Source organism: Nomascus leucogenys, chromosome 7b, assembly GCF_006542625.1.
Source record: "Nomascus leucogenys isolate Asia chromosome 7b, Asia_NLE_v1, whole genome shotgun sequence".
Lineage (NCBI taxonomy): Eukaryota > Metazoa > Chordata > Mammalia > Primates > Hylobatidae > Nomascus > Nomascus leucogenys.
In genome coordinates this window covers 45,516,040-45,535,356 of record NC_044387.1, presented here as the reverse complement: position 1 = coordinate 45,535,356, position 19,317 = coordinate 45,516,040, and the positions used below count along the sequence as shown (strand labels likewise).

At 57.6% G+C, this 19,317-nt stretch overlaps 1 protein-coding gene and 2 pseudogenes across 3 annotated transcripts in view; 2 read left to right on the top strand and 1 right to left on the bottom strand.

Annotated features, from left to right (window-relative positions):
• MED15 (mediator complex subunit 15) overlaps positions 1–9,659 on the top strand; it is an 86,376-nt gene extending 76,717 nt beyond the window's left edge. For all 3 annotated transcript variants that reach the window (XM_030815798.1, XM_004092973.2, XM_030815799.1), the window contains 9 exons: positions 4,631–4,767; positions 4,860–4,987; positions 5,178–5,312; positions 5,393–5,456; positions 6,437–6,503; positions 6,934–7,094; positions 7,180–7,346; positions 7,805–7,903; positions 8,619–9,659. In XM_030815798.1, coding sequence (XP_030671658.1) covers positions 4,631–4,767; positions 4,860–4,987; positions 5,178–5,312; positions 5,393–5,456; positions 6,437–6,503; positions 6,934–7,094; positions 7,180–7,346; positions 7,805–7,903; positions 8,619–8,755 — 1,095 coding nt within the window. In that variant the 3' untranslated portion in view covers positions 8,756–9,659. The remainder of the gene's footprint in view (positions 1–4,630; positions 4,768–4,859; positions 4,988–5,177; positions 5,313–5,392; positions 5,457–6,436; positions 6,504–6,933; positions 7,095–7,179; positions 7,347–7,804; positions 7,904–8,618) is intronic.
• LOC100596141 overlaps positions 1–19,317 on the top strand; it is a 240,503-nt pseudogene that overhangs the window by 199,050 nt on the left and 22,136 nt on the right.
• On the bottom strand, positions 9,212–15,599 carry LOC100596482 (annotated as a pseudogene).

Sequence of the window (19,317 nt, the reverse complement as noted above, 5' to 3'; positions counted from 1 at the left end):
CAACCTCCACCTCCCAGCTTCAAGCGATTCTCCTGCCTCAGCCTCTCGAGTAGCTGGGACTACAGGCGCCTGCCACCACACCTGGCTGATTTTTGTATTTTTATTAGAGATGGGGTTTCACCATGTTGGCCAGATTGGTCTTGAACTCCTAACCTTAGGTGATCCACCTGCCTCGGTCTCCGAAAGTGTTGAGATTACAGGCGTGAACCACTGCGCCCAGCCTTGTTCTGTGTTTTTAAAGCAGGTTTGTTCATGCTTGTTAGCTGCAAGAAAGGAAACTGGCAGGAGTTAAGGGAGGGAGAAAAGTGAATAGAGGGACACCCTGGAGTGGAAGCCTCCCTACTGCCCAGGCAGCTGCTCTGCAGCCCTCTCTGGTCCTGGCTTTCCCTGCAGAGGGCCCTCCCCCAGCTCAGCCCTCTACGTCGGGCTGCAGTGCCAGGCTCCCTGGTACAGCCTCCCACACCTGGCTGTGGGCCAGTCTTGGGGACATGAGGCATGCTGGGCCCCGTGTACCAAGGGCATTCACCTGCCCACACCAGGCGGCTCCAGAGGTGTGCTGCTGCTTTTGTGTCAGTATCTTTCAATCCAGTCCCTTCCGAGAAAAGAGAGCTTATCTCAGGAACAATCTGTTGACCTCACCAGGAATTGCCCCACTGTGTCCCATCTGAGCTCTCAGGAGCCAGAACCTGCTGTCTCCAGTGTGTCCAGGTAGCCATCCTGTGGCCACTGTCCCTCCAGCCACCTGCCCTCAGCAGTCAGCAGGACACAGTCTGGAGACTACACTGCCCATCTGCTCTTGTTCTTTCCTTGTGGCAACAAATTTGGTCCAAGAAAACAGGTGGAGCTGAAAGAGTGGGAACGTACGTGCCCCATGGGCTCTTCTCCAGAGGGCAGGGCCCAGGCTCCCTCCCTCTGTCTTGATGGCTCATGGCTGCATCTTCCTGTTACGGTGGGCATGCCTCACAGACTCAGGCTACCAGGTCCAAGCAGGATTCTGTGCTTGGTGCATTCTGGACACAGTGCCCAGCACAGGGGCCCAGGGGGTGGCATGGCCCATGCCACAATCCTCCCTTGGCAGATGTAAGCAGGCAGTGTCTTCCTCGCTAGGGGCTTGTCCTTTGACTAGAGAGGCACTGTTCCCTGCTCCAATCCCAGACCTGACATGAGCCCAAGGACTGGGAGGTTTCTTTCTCGCCTCTCTGGCTGCCTCCCTAGAGCCTAGAGCCTGTCTTTGGATGAGTCTTTGAGGGGCTGCTTCTCATCCTAGGTGCTGGACTTGGACTGCCCACCACTGACACCTGGGCACAGGGCCTGGCTTCCTGCTCTCGTGCTCTTGGAAATGAATGGGTGCCCTTCATTTGTTTTTCTTCCCACTAGAAATCTCCCTGCCTCCCATCCTCTGGGCTCTGCTGGCTGCCAGCTGCCAGGGTGAGACCCGTGTTCCACTGCACCCTGGGGAGTGCCTCCAGGGGACACACTGAGTGCCGGAGCCAGGAGCAAGGAACAGTTCCCAGTATGTGGGAGCGGGCGTGGGGAGCATGCAGTGCCGCCAGCCTTGCCTGAGGGTTCCTCCATGGGATGGAGCTCCCTGGACCAGCCTTTCTGCCCTCCCACCTCCTCTCTGGCCCACTCGGTGTCCACCTGCCTTCAGCTCCAGGCTGCTGTGTGGGTCCCTTTCCCAGAAATGCAGTTCATGCCATTGTTGCTGGGGTGGTGGTGTTGCTGGGATGTTGATGTTTAGCGTGCCTGAGCTCCCTTCATCACTAGGGTGACCTTGAGCAAGTCACTTCCCTCTGAGCTCCCTGTTCCCAACCTGTGACACTCAGGTGACAGGTGGTGTGCACTCAGAAGCTCCTTCCCTAGGAGGTGTGACATTCTTGTCCTGGGGCCTTTGCTAGCTGTGACACACCGGCGCCCAACCTCTCTGGCTGCCTCCCTAGAGCCAGTTCTGTCTTCAGATGAGTCTTTGGGGGGCTGCTTCTCATCCCAGGTGCTGGACTTGGACTGTCCACCACTGACACCCGGGCAGAGGGCCTGGCTTCCTGCTCTCGTGCTCTTGGAAATGAAAGGGTGCCCTTCGTTTGTTTTTCTTCCCACTAGAAATCTCCCTGTCTCCCATCCTGTGGTCTCTGCTGGCCACCAGCTGCCTTGGCCTGGGGCAGCTGAAGAACTGAGATAGACCTAAGTTCTGGGTGGGTGCTTGGAGGCCCCACAGGCGTGGCTGGTGAGATTGTCGCTTCAGGGCCAAAGTGGGTGCTGGGCTTCCTGAGGTTCGAGAGCAGATGAGAACTCTTGAGTGGCAATGAGGGCTGTGTGGTGGCCTTCCCTGCTTGGCGGCCTCTGCCCAGCCTGCAGCTGCCTTGCTCCTCAGAGAAGCGCTGAGCTTTAGGCTGCAGAAAAGAGCTGACCATCTTCTAGAAGGGGCAGCTGCTCAGGCACAGGCGCCTCTCTGGAAGAGGCAGTCAGGGAGAGGCGAGGGGAGGGGCCCTGACCTTCAAGCAGAAAGAGAGGTGACCTTGTGAGACAGCTTTCTTGGGTGCAGATAGAGAGTAGCAGCAAGTCAGGCATGGGTCAGGAAAGGCAGAGTTGGGCTGAGCATGGGGCCCAGAGTTTTTGTTTCCCACTCCTCGGTGCCGTCTGTGGTTCTCTGTATGGAATTTTCTGGCCTTGGGATTTTGTTGACACCTGGATGAGTCTAGAACATGTGTTCCGGTGTCTGGGACACACCCTCACTCCCCTTCAGCTAGGGCTCTGTGCACCCCAGCACCGTGAATGCACAGGACTTTGGTGGGAGAAATCTCTGTACTTGTTCAACTCAGCATTTAGCAAATGAAGTCACATCAGTCCCCGTTTCTGACTTTGCTAACCTTTGCGAGAATCACCACGAGCCATTTTGCTCCACTAGGTAGAGTGATGGATGAGGCCCGGCAGGCCGAGGCTGGGGCTCCTGCACTCTGCCCCTCCTCTCCCAGGCAGAGGTGTCTTGACCACAAAACAGTGGGAACAGTCCATTCCATCGGTTGATGTCCCACTGGGCCAGTGGCTTTGGATAGGGACCTCTGACCCAGCCGTGCTGGAAGTGCCCTGTTGTGGTCACGCCCTGTGCCTTAGCCCCCTGGTCTCCCAGCACATATGGTTCAGGAGCGGCCTGCACCCAGCATCCCTTGCAGCACTGTCAGGCACACCCTATGGAACAGGCAGGACAGAAAGAGCATTTTGCTCCAGGAGCTTGGTCCGGGTGGCGCTGAAAGGGCAGTGCCACCCTGCCCTCTGCTGCCTGGTGGGGTGGTGAGGAGGGCAGCGTTCTCTTTGTGGGCTCTGGGCCTGGTCCCCAATTTAAGGAGCTTAGAATGCAGCTGTCCTATCCCAGTACTCACAGCACTGTGGTGGAGGTGCTTGGGGGGTGGTGTGAGTCGTGGCCCCAGACAGGCGTTCATGGCCAGAGTGCCCCAGGAGAAGCACTGAGTTGGTCTACAGAAATGGATGGTCCAGGGGCCTGGCTCCTAGACAGGCTATGAGGGGATGCTTGGCATGCAGGGGGTTGACTAGGGTGTGGGAAATGTCACCAGGGCCCTTGGGGGCCTCTGAAGCTAGCAGGGCCTTCAGGGTTCCCCCAGTGTGACAAGGCATCCCTCTTTGCTGAGAGTCCCTCTAGGGGAGGCCAGACGCCCAGGGCTGGCAGGCAGCTGTCCTCCCCATCAAAGCTACCATCTGTGCTCTACCCCAGGAAGGTGTGGGTGTTTCACACATGCTTATCCCTGATGCCTGGGTGGTGTGGTTTCATCCCTAGAGTTTACGGATGAAGACAGTGGTGTCCCTGGTGCAGACACTGGGGTGATTGATCTTATTTGTGTGGTGGCCAGCAAGGCCTGGGGAGCAGAGCAACAGCCTTGCTCTGCAGACACACAGGGCCTCAGAGGACTCAGGTGCACACGTGCATGGCAGAACCAGGCTCTGGGCCCAGGTGTCTTTGACACTGAGTAGCTCGCCTCTCCCAGGGGTGCTGGTGTGGGCCGATGCCAGTGCCACCATGGGTGTGTGTGTGGCTCCCTGGGCCACCTCACTGCAATTAAGCAGGTCCAGGTGGGACACAGCCTGGGACCAGCCCTGCAGCTGCAAGTGTTAACCACAACAGATGGCCGTAGCCACTGGGCTTGTCCTTGGTGCAGTAAGCCTGGGGGCTGCGGGGGCTTGTGGGAGCATGTGGGAAGACAGTCCCACTGGTCAGCAGAGCAGGGTCCTCACCGACCCACAGAGGAGCATGTCACAGGACAGGCAGGCGTGTCAGGGAAGGCCAGGCTAGTGCCAGCCGAGGGCATTGCCTCCCAGACTGCCGTTTTCCTCACACTGCCACTACACAGCCCTCAAAGCCTGTGTCCCTGTGGGCTCCTGGCCAAGGAGCAAGGGCTGCCCTGCCTGGGCGCCCCTCCCCCCGCCAGCCCCTTGGTCACCTCATGCTGTGTGCCAGGCTGGGGGAGTGTGCCTGTGTGTATGTCCAGGTGGCATTTGGATGAAGACACAGGTGTGTGGTGAGGCTGTGCGGGAGGACGGGCCTATGCGTGCGGTGGGCAGGTGGTGTGGAGGCGGGCGGGCGTGTGGCAGTGCGCCGGCTGAGCCCCTCCACTTCCAGGTCAGCCAGAGCAGCCTCCCCATGCTGTCCTCGCCATCACCGGGCCAGCAGGTGCAGACCCCGCAGTCGATGCCCCCTCCCCCCCAGCCGTCCCCGCAGCCCGGCCAGCCTGGCTCACAGCCCAACTCCAACGTCAGGTAGGCCTGGCCTGGGGTGCCCCTCCCTGCCTGGCCCTCGAGGCCGGCCCTGCCTGGACCCCGGCTCATATGTTTCTCTCACTTGGCTGCAGCTCTGGCCCTGCCCCGTCCCCCAGTAGCTTCCTGCCCAGCCCCTCACCGCAGCCCTCCCAGAGCCCTGTGACGGCGCGGACCCCACAGAACTTCAGTGTCCCCTCACCTGGACCTTTAAACACACCTGGTAAGTTGGGCCTGGGGTCCACAGCCCGTTGTGTGACCTGTACTCAGCCTGGCGGGTTGAGGTGCTGAGGTCACCCCTCACCTTTACGAGGCCTCAGCTCATACTGGGTGTGCGAGCTCTGGGGCCCTCAGAGCTCAAGTTCCCCACCTGAGGGTCAAGGGCTGTGGCCTCACCCGCCTGTGTCCTGCAGTGAACCCCAGCTCTGTCATGAGCCCAGCCGGCTCCAGCCAGGCTGAGGAGCAGCAGTACCTGGACAAGCTGAAGCAGCTGTCCAAGTACATTGAGCCCCTGCGCCGCATGATCAACAAGATTGACAAGAACGAAGGTAGGCTGCAGCCAGGGCAGGGGCCTGCACCCTGGGGACACTGCCGGGCTTGTGTCTTAGTGTACCCTCTCCTTTCCCAGACAGAAAAAAGGACCTGAGTAAGATGAAGAGCCTTCTGGACATTCTGACAGACCCCTCGAAGCGGTGAGCTTTGCCCACAGCCCACGGAGGGTCCACAAGGGCACGGATAGCCCAGCCATGGATGGGTACTTGGTGATGATGTGGGTTTAACAAAGGCACCAGGCAGCTCTTTGGGCCCTGGCCAGAGGCTTCCAAGGCTCCACTCTGGTGTGTGCTGGGGCTTCAAGCCCAGGCTTCATCTTGGCCCGTGCTCAGCCTTTGCCCTATTCCTGGCTGCTGCTGTGGCCCTCATGCTAGGCCATCACAGCCAGACCTCATCCAGCCAGCAGCCAGGGGCCAGCTTGCAGTGGCCTGACCATCAGCTGGCCCTGATGGGCCTGAGCCTGACCTGGAGTTCTGCCCCTGACTTGCCGGTGACCATGGGCAGGCGACTGCATCTCAGTTACCCCACTTATAGCCCTTGTGTGCTGTCATGAAAATGAAACAGGATAGCGCTGGTGAGAAGCAGGTGGAAGGCAGGGCCGCTGGCCACAGGCTGCTATGAGGATCAGAGCTCGGGCAGTGCCTCCAAACTGCATGGGCATTGGCATATACCTCCCTCTCACCTCAACTCAGGCTATCCCCCAACCCCTGTCTAGAAGGGTCTTTGTTCTGCTTGTCTGGATAGAATGCCAGTCACTATTGGGTGGTCCTCCAGGCCTTCATGGGTTGATCCTTTGTTAGGGTTATAGGGATGAGCGGGGCAGGGACTGGCCTACATGAGAATGAGGCATTCCCAGCCTGATCAGGGGCCTGGCCACTGTCCCTTCTTTTGACCCATCGCCTCACTCTGCCAACCAGGGACAAGCAGCTCCTGGGGTTGAGGGCTGCCTGCCTTCAACTCTGGGTCTTGGAACAGCTGATCAACTGGTAGGAGCTCCTGCAGAGGTTTCTGATGGCCGAGGCCCAGTGGCAGTAGTTGGGATCCCAGACCTGAGCCTGAGAACTGCCATGTCTTCCACTCTTCCAGCACAGAGGTCAGCCCAAGTCCTCTCTCTCTGCAGGTGTCCCCTGAAGACCTTGCAAAAGTGTGAGATCGCCCTGGAGAAACTCAAGAATGACATGGCGGTGGTGAGTGGGTTGCTAGACACCCCTAGGGGAACCAGGGCTCCCCTAAGAGCTCCTGGGAGCGCCGCTGAGAGGGGCCTTCAAGGTCAGGGCATCTGAGCGGGGGCTGGGCCTGATCTTGGACCCTGCCCACGAGGCTTCCAGGCCAGGTCTGCTGTGCTGGGTGGGAACATGAGAGAAGTCACCCTCTGTCTACGGCCCCCGTGGGTGCCTCCTCCACCCGGTTCAGAGGAGGCAGGGACTGTAGAGAGGATAGGCTGTGGGGGTGGGGGATCATTCCCAGGATCAGCCAACACTGTCTACACAATGGTGGAGGCTATGAGAGAGGCCTCGGGAATCTGACTGTGAGTGACAACAGGCCAGGGGTGTGAAGGCCCCCTAAATGGGGAATCCTCGGGTCCCAGGCTGCTGACCGTGCCCATCCTGCCTCCAGCCCACTCCCCCACCGCCCCCGGTGCCACCGACCAAACAGCAGTACCTATGCCAGCCGCTCCTGGATGCCGTCCTGGCCAACATCCGCTCACCTGTCTTCAACCATTCCCTGTACCGCACATTCGTTCCAGCCATGACCGCCATTCACGGCCCACCCATCACGTATGTCCAGCTGGGCTGGGCTTTGTGGAGGGCGGCCAGCCCTGGGCCGAGTGTGCCCGGTGTGGTCACCATGCCGCCTCCCCAGGGCCCCAGTGGTGTGCACCCGGAAGCGCAGGCTTGAGGATGATGAGCGGCAGAGCATCCCCAGTGTGCTCCAGGGCGAGGTGGCCAGGCTGGACCCCAAGTTCCTGGTAAACCTGGACCCTTCTCACTGCAGCAACAATGGCACTGTCCACCTGATCTGCAAGCTGGGTGAGTGTCCAGAGGGCCGGGGCTGGCGTGGGAAAGCAGGCCCTGACCGCAGCCCCAGGGCTTTGCTGTCCGAGCCAGAGGGCACAGCGCCCAGAACCCACCCTGTGTTCATGCCCCACCAGGCTGTCTGCTCTATCCTCACACACACGGGCCCCAGACAGCCTGGCCGTGCCTCAGTCCCCACTGCCAGAGCCCGCACACTCTCACCTCCCCAACATAGATGTGGCTCTGCTTGCCTGGGGCCCTAGGGAGGTGGTAGGCAGGACCTCTGGGCACCCATCAATGCAGGGCACTCCAGGCTTCACGTTTGGAAATCTGAGAGTCAGAGAGACCTCCTCCAGGCTTTGCCACAAGCTTCACCAGAACCTCCTCGGGTGTGAAGAGTCCAGTTCCAGAGCAGGGCTGTGAGGCAGGGCAGGCTGGGGCTTGTCCAGGTCACAGAGCCTTCTGTGTTGCAGATGACAAGGACCTCCCGAGTGTGCCACCACTGGAGCTCAGTGTGCCCGCTGACTATCCTGCCCAAAGCCCACTGTGGATCGACCGGCAGTGGCAGTACGGTGGGTAGACCCAGAGGAGCTGTCTGGGGACCCAGGACCCAAAGCAGGAGTCATTGTGGAAAACCAGGCTTCCATTGCAGCAGGGACAGCCTCTGTGTGCTCCTGCCCCTCCCCAGCTCAGGCCCCTCCCTCCCCTCTTCTGGCTCCTCCTGCACAGATAGGAGCGGGTTTTCCAGTGGTCGCCTGAGAGAAAAGGGTCTCTGCTCCCACTGTGTCCCTTCGCCTTTTCAACTTGTGTCAGGTCAGCTCTCCAGGGTGGTTGTGTTCAGTGGGTGAGGGGTGAGTAAGCGCATGGCTCAAGGACAGTCCCCGCTCTTCCCAGTGGCCACTAGCTTCCCAGAGGCCACTACCTTGGCGGGGCTGATGGGTTCCACCGGTAGCTTGGGCACACAGGGCCCCGTCTGGGTGATGTGGCTCTAGAGAGAACCACGGTGGCAGGGGGCAGTCTCCCTGAGCCCAGAGCTGGCACACAGCAGAGCTGGGCTGGGTCCCCAAGGTTGTTAGAGGCAGAGCCCTAGATCCTGTTCAGATTCAGTTCTTCACTGACGATGAGGCTCTGGGAGGAGAGCCCGAAGGCCGGGCAGCGTGCAGGACATATCACCTCCTGGTGCTTTGGCCTGAGCCTGGGACTACCCCTTCCCAAAGCACTGCCGGGTGTGCCAGGAGCGAGCGCAGCGCTGGACACCTTAGGTTCACACCCGCTGCTCTGTTGCAGACGCCAACCCCTTCCTCCAGTCGGTGCACCGCTGCATGACCTCCAGGCTGCTGCAGCTCCCGGACAAGCACTCGGTCACTGCCTTGCTCAACACCTGGGCCCAGAGTGTCCACCAGGCCTGCCTCTCAGCCGCCTAGCCAAGACTGCAGGGATGGCCCGCAGCCTCATCGGGGCCAAGGACACATGCCTCCTGTCAGGCACTTCTAGGTGTTGGCTTCCTTAGAGAGCCTGGGGTTAGGTTAGCTTTCCTGCTTTTATCTTCTGCCTTGGGGACCTGCCAAACGAAATCCCACACCTGTACAGAACTGGGATAGGCGCAGTGGAGCCGGCTGCTTGGGGGGTGTTGGCCGACTTCTTAGAGAAGGCCCTCCATGTGACTTCCTCCAAGGAGCGGGATGCGATCCTCGGGCTGCTCTCACTATGGCCTGTCCACGGTCCAGGTCCGTCTCAGCAGTGTGAGGGTGCACTCGGTGTTGTTAGAGCATCTTGTGTGTGCTAGACACACCCCTACTCGTTCCTATAGGAGAACACAGAGGACATAGGAAACCCTTAAAACACACATGGGATTCTCTGGTCACAGTTTTGGGTTCAGGCTATGCTGCTTTGGGCAGGTGGGGCACCCCCTGGGGAAGCCCCCAAGTCCAGGGCACAGGCTGCCTTTTGGAGGGAGGGCTGGCCCATAGGCGCTGCCGGCTCCCCGCCACCAGCTGGGCCTCAGCCCTCATGGCATTCCTGCTGAGCACCGTGGGGCATCCAGGGAGCAGGGGCGTTGGGGCCTGTGCCGCTGGCATGAGGGCCGTGTCCCCACTGTGAAGGATGAAGAGCAAGGCCCTCAGGACCCGTGTCCTCAGAGCACCACACACTGAGCCACCCAGAGAGAGTGGGCCTGGCAGCAGGCCGGGGCCATGCAGGGAGCGCCTCCCTATGTTGCCTGCCACTCTGGGCACCGGCCACCAGCCCTCTGGTGAGAAGAGGTTCCCCCCTTTTTACGTGCACTACCCCACCATCTGTGATTATAATAAATTTATTATTCCTGTGTTTGTCAGTTGTTCATCACTGTGTCCCCTTCTCCATGAATCTGGGCTCGCTGTCCTGTCAGGATGCTGTCAGCCTTGGACACCCCGGACCTTAGCTCCCCTTGTCTGACACACCATCCCATTCCTTGGCCTGGTTGATCCCCCAGCTTCCTGGCAAAGTTCCTGCTCCCTGAAGTAGGAAGGGGCTGAGATTAATACCAAGGAAGTGGGGCCGTGGGACTGGGAAGACTGTGCTTCCAGGTAAGGGTGGGCACTAAGCTGGCCACCCCCAGAAAATGGACGCAGCTGCAGCTGCTGCTGTAGTGGGAGGGATGGCGCAGGTGTGGCCACAGCACTCTGGAGACGGCCCTCCAGGAAGGAAGGTGAGCTTGGCTGGACCCCCTATCCGCGGTGTTGTGTCAGGGCAGGAGAGGATGGCATCTTGCCCCCAGGAGCATGCAGTCTGGGCAGGAGACCCAGAGCGATCCTGTGTTTCGAAGGCAGCTCTGGCCCAGCCAGGGGACCAGGAAAGCTCTCCCACCTCCAGGGAGAGTGGGCGCGGCTCTGGCAACGCTTCTTTTCCAGGACAGCTGCCAGATCCCGGGATGAGCAAGACTTGGCTGCCCAGGCAGGTCCCTGCAGATAGCAGGGGCTGGGCTAGGGGCCAGGGGCTGGGAAGGGGCACCTGATAGTGAGGATCCAAGCACACGACTTGGAAAGAAACAAGCTTTATTTTCAGTCTTCAACAGATAAGGTGCTAGTTACTTCATCATGTGCTTTTGTGTAAATGCCAAATAGCGAAATAACAGCTAGAAAATAAACTAGCTGTTATTTTGTCAGTTTGTAGATCAAATACTTTATCTTGAGTCATTTATTTTGGAAGTTAGCCAGGCTTAAAAGTAGTAGGAAATGCTATAGAGAGCCAGAATCCAGTTGGAGGTTGGTGGGCCTGGCAGTGGAAAGCCGTGGGCACAGATGCAGGTTTCTCAAAGGACCTGAGTGGTGCAGGCGCTTGGTCCGCATTGCCTGCAGCCTCTTTTGCTGAGAGACAAAAGTGTTCTTCAGGGTTGGCTTCAATGCAGGCAAGATGACAGGTGCTACCACAGGCAAGGGGCTCAGAAGCAGGCTGGGGGTGGGAGAGGGACTGTCACCTTGAGCATCCCCAGGAGTGGAGTGTGCTGGGAGTCGGGGCTGTGTGGCCCTCCACCAGGGCCCAGTGAGGCCAGGGCCTGCTCTGCTTCTGTGCTCCCTCCCTTCCTTCCTCCCTCCCTGGCACCCAGGTTGCAGGGCTGCTCCACTATCCCCATGCCAGTGGACTCAACATTTCTTGGAGAGGCTCTTGGTGGAGACGCTGGGGAACTTCATGCCTTCCTGGTTCCTGGGTGAAGGAAGAGAAGCAGTGAGCCCCAGACAGGCCTCTGGGGATGGGGCAGGGGTGCACCAGGGGACTCACTTGGGAGAGCTGGATGCAGCCTCCTCTGGGGCTGCCTGGGGACTCTGCCTCCCTTCCAGGAGGGACTTGAGGTGCTGCAGCTGAAAGGCAGGGGCAGGGGTGTGGTGGGGCCTGCGATGGCGCCAGGCTGCCCAGGGCCACCCCCACCACCGAGGGCCTCACCTCTTGGGCCTGCAGGAGGTTGATATTCCACAGCTGGTGGATGACCACTCGCACTGCTGAAGTATGGGCTTTCGCAGGTGTGGGGACAGGGTCATCGGGGAATATGCCATCATCTGCCTGTCCCTGTGCTGGCTGCCCACCCAACAGGCAGCCCCTGCGTTAGAGGCCTCTGCTTCCCCATCTCTGAAAGTCATTACAGTAGCCAGAAATCACCTGCCCAGGTGGGTCTGAGCGTCCACGCAGCATACTTCCCCAGGCAGTGCCCAGGCCGGTGTGGGGGACAGGGCCTGGCTCCCTTCTCCCACTGACCAGAGTGCTGTGGGTGCCAGATGGGGGTCTTGGACTGGGGCCTGTCCCTTCCTACCCTCTGAAGGTGCCCTGAGGGTCAGATATGCTTCAGTGGGTGACCAGCTAGCTGCCAGACTGCCCTTGGTCATGACCCTATACCCAGTGGGGTTTCTTGCTTCAGGGCTGGTCTCAGGACGTGCAGAGATGCAGGAGCCTATCCTGCTGGTTGCACTGCTCAAAATGTGCACTTTGCAATGTCCCAGGGCAGCCCGGAAACTTGGGGAGCACCAGAGCCTGGTCCTGCTAACCTAGTGCCCTCCAAAGGCAGGCTGTGGCCAGGGGCAGCAGGCACTGACCAGCTCCATTCTAATCAGGCCCAGGAACACAACTCACTTTTCTTGGTAAAAAGATTCCTTTGTTTTCTTTTCTCTGAGAAAGTGGTTTAGGGGCTGTTGCTGCCGCCTCTTATGGGCTCAGGTCAGCACAGGTAATCTGCAGGACCCCAGGGGAGGGGAGGAAGACAGTGCCCACCCAAGGGACAGAGCGTGGCCATTGCTTTCATGAGCCCTGGAGACAGGATCCTAGAGCAAGGGGCACAGCAGTTGGCTGACTGCAGGGTGGGAACCTAGTAAATGTGGTCCTGGGGCCCTTAGGGTGCAGGCAAGCCTTACTTGGACCGCCCTTGCACCCCAGGAACTTTGTCCAGCTTGCTGTTGTGAAGTAGCGGCTCCTCTTCAAGGTCTGCCTTCTGGGATAGTCAGCTTTAGAGTCTTGTTTCTTGAAGGAACTGGCTGGGGCCTGTCCTTGCCTTGAGAGTTGGCTGCAGGTCAGACCCAACAGGGCTAGTCATTGCAGGCAACAACAGCCACTGCCCAAGTCTTTCGGGATCAGCTGTGTGTGCCCAAGAAGCCCCTGCCCCTGCCTCAGTTCCCTCCTCTGTAAAGGGAAGCCTGCCTTGGAGGGTTCTGGGAGGAATAAATGAGGTTCTGAGGGTGAAGCCCATGGGTGGTGCCTGTGAACATTCTAGAACAGTCAATATAGTGGAAGCTGGCTCCGTTTTGGGTAAAATAAAACTTCATGCGAGGCCTGGGACTAAGCCTGCATGGGTTTCCTCTGCAAGGACAAGGCCCATCGCACGCCTGGGCCCATCACAGGAATGGTAGGGGCCAGGGTTGGGGCTACGGTTGAGGAAGATGCCTGGTCTCGAGTGGAGGCAGAGTCGGGAGAAGAGGCTCTCCACTCCCCACTCACTCTGCAGAAGATGCCGTGAGCCCAGGGCTCTGTGGGCAGTGCCATCCCTCCTGTATCCTGCTTGTGGAGGGGGACGTGGGCCAAGCAGGGCCTCTGCCAGGCAGCCAGGGTACATCCTTCTCCCTAGAAGGCCACCCAGAGAGGCCCCTCCTGACCGCTTACTGTGCTGGCTTGGGGTGCCTGCCGTGAGGCCTTGCTGCCCTGCGTTGACAGCCCCTGTGACTGGCCCCCAGTCCTGCCCACCCCACTGTAGGCCCCTCCTGGTGGTTTCAGCTTACAGGGCTCCCTTCAGCTGCCCATTCACCCCCAAATCCTTGAGGTTGGCCCAGCAGAGGACTTTCAGCTCCCTGGTCAGCACCCCTAGTGACCACCCAGGCTGGGGTCCCTGTGGGGGCACTCGCCCCTGTGAGCACATGGAGGACATCAGCCTGCTCACCTGACACCGTTGAATTCGAGGTGGACTTGACAGACTGGAAGTTGCCACCCGCACACCTGCCTGAGGGAGGAGCCCGCCGTCCGCCTGCAGGCCTGTGTCCTCCCTGCTCTACCCACACTCCACTGAGGTAGCCCTAGACCCAGCACGCGCCCAAGGGAGCAGAGGCCCCAGAAAGGTTGTTTCCTGAGGGGCCATCCAGAAAGCGGGAGGGCTTGGGACCCATGGAGCAGCCGGTCTGGAGGGAGAGCGTGGCCTCTTCTCGTGTCCTGTCAGGGGCCCCGGCACTGCAGGGCCACACTTTGCCCAGAACAGCTCACTGGAGTTGCCACAGCAGCTAGGGAAGGGCCTTCACTCAACCCCATTCTCCATGTCTCCCTAAAAGGGAGAACCCTGGACACTGCCCCAGCTGGGACGTTCCCAGGCTGGCCCCATTCACCAGTCAGATGTCCTCCTGATGTCAGCCCTGGCCCCAAAGGTAATAGAGTGAGCTCAAGAACTCAACCAGAATCCTGGGCTGGGTGGGGGCCACCATTGGGATGGGGAAGTGCCTTGGACAAGTGGCAGGGAAGCAGGACTCTGGTTACTTCCCCTACCCCCGTCCCCGCAGTTGTTGCCGAGATGGCAGGAAGGAATCCCTGGATGGGGTGTGCCCAGAGCCCCTCTCCCAGGGTATCAGGACTCAGAGCCACAAGGCTGGAGATCCTAGGCCCAGCCACAGCAGCAATCTGAGGCAAAGACCCAGCAGGGCAGGGGCTGTCCCAGAGTCCCCTCCCATTTCAGGAGCTCTGCTCAGAGAAGGGAAGTTCTGGGAAGCACCCTGTGCCCACCATCACCACTGCACTGACCACAGCACTTGGGCTTCCTGAGAGCAGCACATGCTGTGCTTGGCTGCATAACATCATCCAGCCATGGCTAGGGGCAGCAGCATCTGTCCAGGTCCCTCAGAACCTGTCCTCACTGGGTTGGCATACAGGGGCCAGTGCAGCCAGGAGGGCAAGGACAGTCTGGAGGGGCTCCCCAGGGTGGCAGGAGCTTCCCATCAGGCACGAAAGGGCCCAAGTCTCACCTTTCTCCTGTGACTCATTCATTATGAGCTTGTAATGGAGATCTGAAATCAAGCACATGCTCTTCTCATCACTTGTGAAGCCACAGCCATTCTGAGAGAAGAAGCTTGGGCTGTCCACTGCCCGCTGCTGAACCCCGAGAGTCCTGGCTCGCCACGGGCTGACTGGGCCCTGCCCTATGGGTCCCGCTCTCCACCACACCTTTGCTGTGGGCATGTGAGGGCAGGAATGACCCTGCCTGTTCCCTAGGCAGAGCCCACCCAGCACATCAGCCTCATCCTCCCATCTGAGATGACTACAGGACGCCCATGGTGCCAGGCAGGACCTGGGCCCCAGCGGTACAGGGGTGAGCTCCGGGAGCCCCTGGCCATGGATGAGCAAATGCGGTCAGTGTCATGACCCTGTGGGCATCAGGGACTGGGGAGAGGCTCAAGAAGACATGGGGAAGGGGGGTCCTGACATAACAGATGCCTGGTGATGGAATATTTAGCACCCAGGTAAGGCAGCACCAGGGAGCGGGGAGGGAATGAGGCTGCAGGCACTGGTGCCCTTGCTGGAGCCTCTGCTGAAGCAGGGAGGGAGGAGCAGAGCCACATCCTGGCGGGCCCTCTTTCTGCTCTGGTGGGCAGTGGGGGTGAGGAGCTGCTAAGGGTGCAGTTAGGAAGGCCCAGCCCGAGGACAGTGTGGGCACAGGCGAAGCCGGGGTCATGCCTGCTCCTGATCTGGGGTGTTTAGTTGGAGGAAATTCACTGAGCTGTGCACTGGCACTGGGCATGTTTTCCTTCTACAAAGTTTTTAACAGAGGTGTACCTGACCCTGCCGGGAGAGGGGAGGGCTGGCGGGGTCAGCGTTTGAAATGACGCTGCCCCGGTGGGACAGGCAGACAAGGAGGGCACCGCCCAGGGCCTAGGCGGGTCTCCATCCTGGGGCAGGGGAGGAGCTCAGCATGGCAGGACCTAGCGTGAGCTTGCTGCCCTGTGTCCTCCCTGAGCCCAGGCAGGTGCTGGAGTTCATGTGCTGTGTTTCTGCTCTGCGGGCCGCCACCGTATTCAGGTGCTTGGGGAGGCAGGGCAGGCCTAGAGCCCTGTGTCTGGGCTCACCCTTGTTCTCCCACTTCAGGTGCTCAATGTTCTCGTGGAGCTTAGCCAGCAACTCCGAGTACTGCTGCTGTAGGAACTGCAGGCCCAGGTCCAAGTCCAGGATCTGCCTCTGCTGGTCGATCTGGACGCCCACAGACCCGCGGCACTGCGGGGGATGTGACGTAACCTGAGATCCCAGGGACCAGGTGGGAGGGTAGCTGGCACGGCTCATGTCGCCACCCCCAACTACACAGCCGCTGCCACTGCACCCTGGCTCAGTGGCCATGCTGCCCCTGTCACAATGGAAAGGGCCGTGGCTGAGGGGCGGGGTGGGCAACTGGGGCGGGGCCTGTGGCTGGCTCTTCCTGGGTGAGTAGAGTCTGATTTAAAAGGCACCCAGGGCTGGGCACGGTGGCTCATGCCTATAATCCCAGCACTTTGGGAGGCCCAGATGGGCGGATTACTTGAGATCAGGAGTTCGAGACCAGCCTGGCTAACATGGTGAAACCCCTTCTCTACTAAAAATACAAAAATCAGCTGAACGTGGTGGCACGTGCCTGTAGTCCCAGCTACTTGGGAGGCTGAGGCAGGAGAATGGCTTGAACCCGGGAGGCAGAGGTTGCAGTGAGCAGAGATCACGCCATTGCACTCCAGCCTGGGTGACAGAGGGAGACTCTGTCTCAAAAAAGAAAAAATAAAATAATAAAACTCATTCAGGCATCCTCTACAGCCTGGGCAACATAGTGAGACCCTGTCTCTATAAAAAGTAAAACAAAAAAATTTAGCCGGGCTTGGTGGTGTGCTCCTGTAGTCCCAGCTACTTGGGAGGCTGAGGCGGGAGGACTGCTGGAATCCCAGAGGTCGAGGCTGCAGTGAGCTATGATGGCATCACTGAACTCCAGTCTAGGTGACACAGCGAGATGCTGCCTAAAAGGAAAAAAAAAAAAGAAATATGTCTTTCTTTACAAGGCCTGCCCTAAAAAAAAAAAAAAAAAAAAAAAAAAAAAAAAAAAATTTTCACCAGAGCCAGGCCAACTGTGATTTTACCAGATGCCAACATACCCAACCCCAGGGAGGAAGGCAACATACCCAATCCCAGCCTGCTCCAGCTCCTCTTCCCCACATCTTCCTGCCACATCAACAGGGCTCCTGTATAATAACAGGGGATACAAGTGAAAGAACGACCCGTCTCAGAACTTATTTGAGAAATGTCTAGGAAACCCTAAAGACAACAGGGAGACAAAAACTAAGACATCAGAGGAAGTTTATGCCTCTGACACTTACAGTTAGAACAAACAGCACACATGGCCCAACCCCTAACCAGAGCAACATAAAACCTCACACAAGCCAGGCGCGGTGGCTCACGCCTGTAATCTCAGCACTTTGGGAGGCCGAGGCGGGTGGATCACGAGGTCAGGAGTTCAAGACCAGCCTGGCCAAGATGGTGAAACCCCATCTACTAAAAATACAAAAATTAGCCGGGCGTGGTAGTGAGTGCCTGTAATCCCAGCTACTTGGGAGGGTGAGGCAGAGAATTGCTTGAGGCCAGGAGGTAGAGGCTGCAGTGAGCGGAGATTGCGGCACCGCACTCCGGCCTGGGTGACAAAGTGAGACTCTGTCTCAAAAAACAAACAAACAAACAAAAATTTCACACAGAAAGCCCATTTATCACGTACCCCGTACAGCATGTCCAGCTTGCAACAAAAAATTTCAAGGCATAATAAAAACCAAAAAATGCAGTTTGCAGAGACAGCAAGCATCAGAGCCAGACTCAAATATGGCAGAGATGTTGGAATTATCAGACCAAGAAATGGAATACAACTATGATTAATATGCTAAGGGCTCTAATGGAAAAAGTGGACAACATGAGATTACAGACAGAAAATGGAAACAGGGATAGACAGTCTGAGAAAGAATCTAAAGAATATGTGAAGGCCAGGCACAGTGGCTTATGCCTGTAATCCCAGCACTTTGGGAGGCTGAGGCGGTGGATCACTTGAAGTCAGGAGTTCAAGACCAGCCCAGTTCAAGACCAGATGGCAAAACCCCATCTCTACTAAAAAATACAAAAATTAGCCAGGTGTGGTGGCATGAACCTGTAATTCCAGCTATTCAGGAGGCTGAGATGGGAGGACTGCTTGGACCCAGGAGGTGGAGGTTGCAGTGAGCTGAGATTGTGCCACTGCCCTCAAGTCTGGGTGACAGAGTGAGACACCACCAAAAAAAAGAAAGGAAAAAAGGAAAGGAAAGAAAGGAAAGAAAAGAAAGAAAGAAAGTGCGAGAAGTCAGCCAGGTATAGTGACTCAAGACTGTAATCTCAACACTTTGGGAGGCCGAGGTGGGTGGATCACTTGAGGTCAGCAGTTCAAGACCAGCCTGGGCAACATGGTGAAAACCCATCTCTACTAAAAATACAAAAATTAGCCGGATGTGGTGTCATGCACCTGTAATCCCAGCTACTCAGGAGGCTGAAGCAGGGGAATTGCTTGAACCTGGGAGATGGAGGTTGCAGTAAGCTGGGATTATGCCACTGCACTCCAGCCTGGGCAACAGAGTAAGACTCCATCTCAAAAAACAAAAATAAAATATAAGAAGTCAAAAACGGCCGGGCGCGGTGGCTCAAGCCTGTAATCCCAGCACTTTGGGAGGCCGAGGCGGGCGGATCACGAGGTCAGGAGATCGAGACCATCCTGGCTAACACGGCGAAACCCCGTCTCTACTAAAAATACAAAAAATTAGCCGGGCGTGTTGGCGGGCGCCTGTAGTCCAAGCTACTTGGGAGGCTGAGGCAGGAGAATGGTGTGAACCCGGGAGGCAGAGCTTGCAGTGAGCCGAGATGGCGCCACTGCACTCCAGGCTGGGGGACAGAGCAAGACTCCGTCTCAAAAAAAAAAAAAAAAAAAAAGAAGTCAAAAACACAACAGAATGAAAGATCAGGACTGGCAGCAGTGGCTCATGCCTGTAATCCCAGCACTTTGGGAGGCCAAGGTGGGTGGATCACCTGAGGTTAGGAGTTGGAGACCAGCCTGGCCAACATGGAGAAACCCCATCTCTACTCAAAATACAAAAATTAGCTTGGTGTGGTGGCGCATGCCTGTAATCCCAGCTACACAGAAGGATGAGGCAGGAGAATTGCTTGAACCTGGGAGGTGGAGGATGTAGTGAACCGAGATGATGCCACTGCACTCCAGCCTGGGTGACAGAAGGAGACTCTGTCTCAAGAAAGAAAGAAAAGAAAGAAGAAAGAAAGAAAGAAAGAAAGAAAGAAAGAAAGAAAGAAAGAAAGGAAAGAAAGGAAAGAAAGAAAGAAAGAAAGAAAGAAAGAAAGAAAGAAAGAAAGAAAGAAAGAAAGAAAGAAAGAAAGAAAGAAAGAAAGAAAGAAAGGTCAGGTGCATGGCTCATGCCTATAATCCCAGCACTTTGAGAGGCCAAAGTAGGAGGATCGTTTGAGCCCAAGAGTTGGAGACCAGCCTGGGCAATATAGCCAGACCCTGTTTCTAACAAAAAATTTAAAAATTTGCCGGCATGGTGGTGCACATCTGCAGTCCCAGCTACTCAGGAGGCCGAGGCTGCAGTGAGCTGTGATTGTACTGCAGTCTGGCCTGGGTAACAGAGAGAGACCCTGTCTCAAAAATGGGGGAAAATGATATAGGAAATTTGGATCTAATAATAAAAAAAAGGAAGTGCATTAGATAAGAAATAAATGAAGATAAAATAGAATCTTGTTTTTTAGGTGGGGGGTGGGGAACGGAGTTTCACTCTTGTTGCCCAGGCTGGAGTGCAATGGCACGATCGTGGCTCACCACATCTGCCTGCTGGGTTCAGGTGATTCTCCTGCCTCAGCCTCCTGAGTAGCTGGGATTATAGGCATGTGCCACCACGTCCAGCTAATTTTGTATTTTTATTAGAGTCGGGGTTACTCCATGTTGGTCAGGCTGGTCTTGAACTCC